This window comes from Strix aluco, chromosome 34, assembly GCF_031877795.1.
Source record: "Strix aluco isolate bStrAlu1 chromosome 34, bStrAlu1.hap1, whole genome shotgun sequence".
In the NCBI taxonomy this organism is placed as follows: Eukaryota; Metazoa; Chordata; class Aves; order Strigiformes; family Strigidae; genus Strix; species Strix aluco.
In genome coordinates, this window is record NC_133964.1 from 816,481 (window position 1) to 819,399 (window position 2,919).

The 2,919-nt window shown below is 54.0% G+C and overlaps 1 protein-coding gene across 1 annotated transcript; it reads right to left on the bottom strand.

Annotated features, from left to right (window-relative positions):
* Positions 1-1,388: 1,388 nt before the first annotated feature.
* On the bottom strand, positions 1,389-2,324 carry LOC141917142 (olfactory receptor 14A16-like). Its single transcript, XM_074810233.1, has one exon. The coding sequence runs from the start codon at positions 2,322-2,324 to the stop codon at positions 1,389-1,391; it is 936 nt and encodes a 311-aa protein (XP_074666334.1).
* Positions 2,325-2,919: the final 595 nt, after the last annotated feature.

Below are 2,919 nucleotides of genomic sequence, written 5' to 3' on the forward strand. Positions count from 1 at the left end.
AGCAAGGGGACTATGGTGCCCTGGGATCATGGGGTAATCCTCCACTGGCCATGCTGGTGGGGGTGAGGAGCAGACCCAGGCAGATGGGGTTCACTGCTTCTGAGGCACTTTCCATCTTCCTGGATGGCTCAAGGACAAAGGACGGGATTGGGCAGGACCATGGGGTGTCTCCAATGGCACAAAAGGCAACGGAGGGCTGCAGTAGATCCAGCCCATGGGCTTTCCCAAAGGCTGTCCTGAACCACTCTCCAGTCCTGTGTGCCTTTGCCTCCTGGCTCCTCACAGCCTCTCCAGAAATTTCAGAGCTGTCATTACAGCATGGTGTCAGCAGGTTCACCTTTGCCTCCAGGGGACTCTAACTTGGGTAATCACCCACTTTATGAGGTTCCACTCACTGCCCCCCAGACTCACACACTGTCCCTGGAGATCCCCTGAGCTCTCCTGGCAGCTCCCAATTCCTCTCCAGAATGGCATCTGCCATCAGCCCCACTGCAGGTGGGACAGTGCCAGGTAGGTACATCAAAGACCAGTTGCTGTCTGCATGGACATGTGCAACCAAGAAGGGAGGTCTTGGTCTAGCCCTTAGCCCCTAAATAGATCCCACTAGGTCTCTGCGCTTGTCCCTGTGAAACCATTAAGAACCACAAAGCAGCAAATGTCTTTTTGAGGGAGCAGATTCTTGAGTATATTCCCAACACCAGCTTTAGAAGAGGTGCCCAGCCTTCTGGTACTGCCCTGAGGAGCCCCTTTGGTGATGGTGGTGCTGACATGGAGGGCAGCTCTGACCGTGGTTCACATGGCCTGCTCCTGCCTGCAGCAACTGAGGTGTCACTATGGACACAATGGGACTGTCAAACACTACATAAGAGCTTGGAAGTGAAACAAATGTAAGGGCACAGCAGGACAGTGTGGAAATGAGGTGACCCCAGCACTGAAAAGGCCACGTCCTGCTGCTGACCTTGGCCGTGGCTCCGGGGAAACAGCAGCCCCAGCTCACAGGCAGCAGAGAGGCAGTGCCTGCCGAGGCAGCGAGGGGCAGCCCCGAGGGGCACTGAGGCTGCTCCTCCATGGGGCAGCTGGGCCCTTGGCTCCTGAATCCCTTCTGCCTGCTGGGGCTGGGCCCCCAGATCCAGAGGAGATCTAAGCGAATGGAGGAGAGGCAAATGATTATGGTCTGGCTTTTCCAGCTATGCAAAGAGCCTGGTTCCTTCTGTATATTAGGATTTGAAGACAGAAAAAAATTGGTTCTAAGACTAAGAAGTTGTATGAATAATACATGATTACAATAATTATTATGTTTAACAAACACGATCTAAAGAAAAAGAATAACAGAAGATAGGCTGGGACTTTACTGTATTCCCAGGAGTTATATGAGGATGGTTGGCATCTTATTCATGGCGGAGTAATGTGCATCCATATAATTTCCTCAGGGCATGCTTGATATCCTGGTTCCTCATGCTGTAAATGAGGGGGTTCACTGCTGGAGGTACCACTGAGTACAAAAATGACACCACCAGGTCCAGGGATGGGGAGGAGATAGAGGGGGGTTTCAGGTAGGCAACCATGCCAGTGCTGATAAAGAGGGAGACCACGGCCAGGTGAGGGAGGCACGTGGAAAAGGCTTTGTGCCGGCCCTGCTCAGAGGGGATCCTCAGCACAGCCCTGAAGATCTGCATGTAGGACAGCACAATGAAAACAAAACATCCAAAAGCTAAACAGGCACTAACCATGATAAGCCCAAGCTCCCTGAGGTAGGAGCGTGAGCAGGAGAGCTTGAGGATCTGGGGGATTTCACAGAAGAACTGGTCCAAGGTGTTGCCTTGGCAGAGAGGTAGTGAAAATGTGTTGGCCGTGTGCAGCACAGCATAGAGAAACCCAGTGCCCCAGGCAGCTGCTGCCATGTGGACACAAGCTCTGCTGCCCAGGAGGGTCTCGTAGTGCAGGGGTTTGCAGATGGCAACGTAGCGGTCATAGGACATGATGGTGAGGAGAGAATACTCTGCTCCAATAAAGAAGAGGAAGCAAAAGACTTGGGCAGCACATCCTGTGTAGGAGATGTGCCTGTTGTCCCAGAGGGAATTGTCCATGGCTTTGGGGAGAGTGGTGGAGATGGATCCCAGGTCGAGGAGGGAGAGGTTGAGGAGGAAGAAGTACATGGGGGTGTGCAGGTGGTGGTCACAGGCGATGGCGGTGATGATGAGGCCGTTGCCCAGGAGGGCAGCCAGGTGGATGCCCAGGAAGAGCCAGAAGTGCAAGAGCTGCAGCTCCCGTCTGTCTGCAAATGCCAGGAGGAGGAACTCAGTTACAAAACTTCTGTTGGACATTTGATTCCTCTGGGTATGGAGGCCTGTTGAAAAAGAAAAAAGCAGTTCAGGGTACAACTGATTTTTTGTGCAAAACTTCCTTCCAGAAGACCTTCATGCATCTCCCAGGCTGGAGCTCTGGTGTTTGCTGGCTGAGGGGGCAGTCGAGAGCAAGGGATTCTGCTGGGGGCTCTGCAGGAGTCAGTCCTGCTGTGCACCAACAGGCAGAGAGGAACCCGCAGTCATCGCTGCTTAACTCCACTCCGGAAATCCAAGAGATTTCAGCCTTGTCCCTCCCAGGGCCCCCGGCTGCAGAGCAGAGCTGTGGGGCTTTGCTCTTCCGGCTTTGGCTCCTGTTGCCCTGTCCTACCTGAGGAATGCGTTCTGAAGGCAGACAGCCTGGACATTGCTGCTGCGCTACAAGTGCTCCATGGAGAGTGCGGGGGTGCAAACGGGCAGAGCCTTAGTGCAGAGTGAGGAGAGCCAGGCTGTCCATCAGACTTGCTCTCAGCTGCCCTGGGCTTGCACCTCTGGAATCTGCAGGAGGCTCACACCCAGCTGTTCCCTTGACAGGAAATTGGATGCTGCTGCTGAGAGCAGAGGAATCCAGGGATAG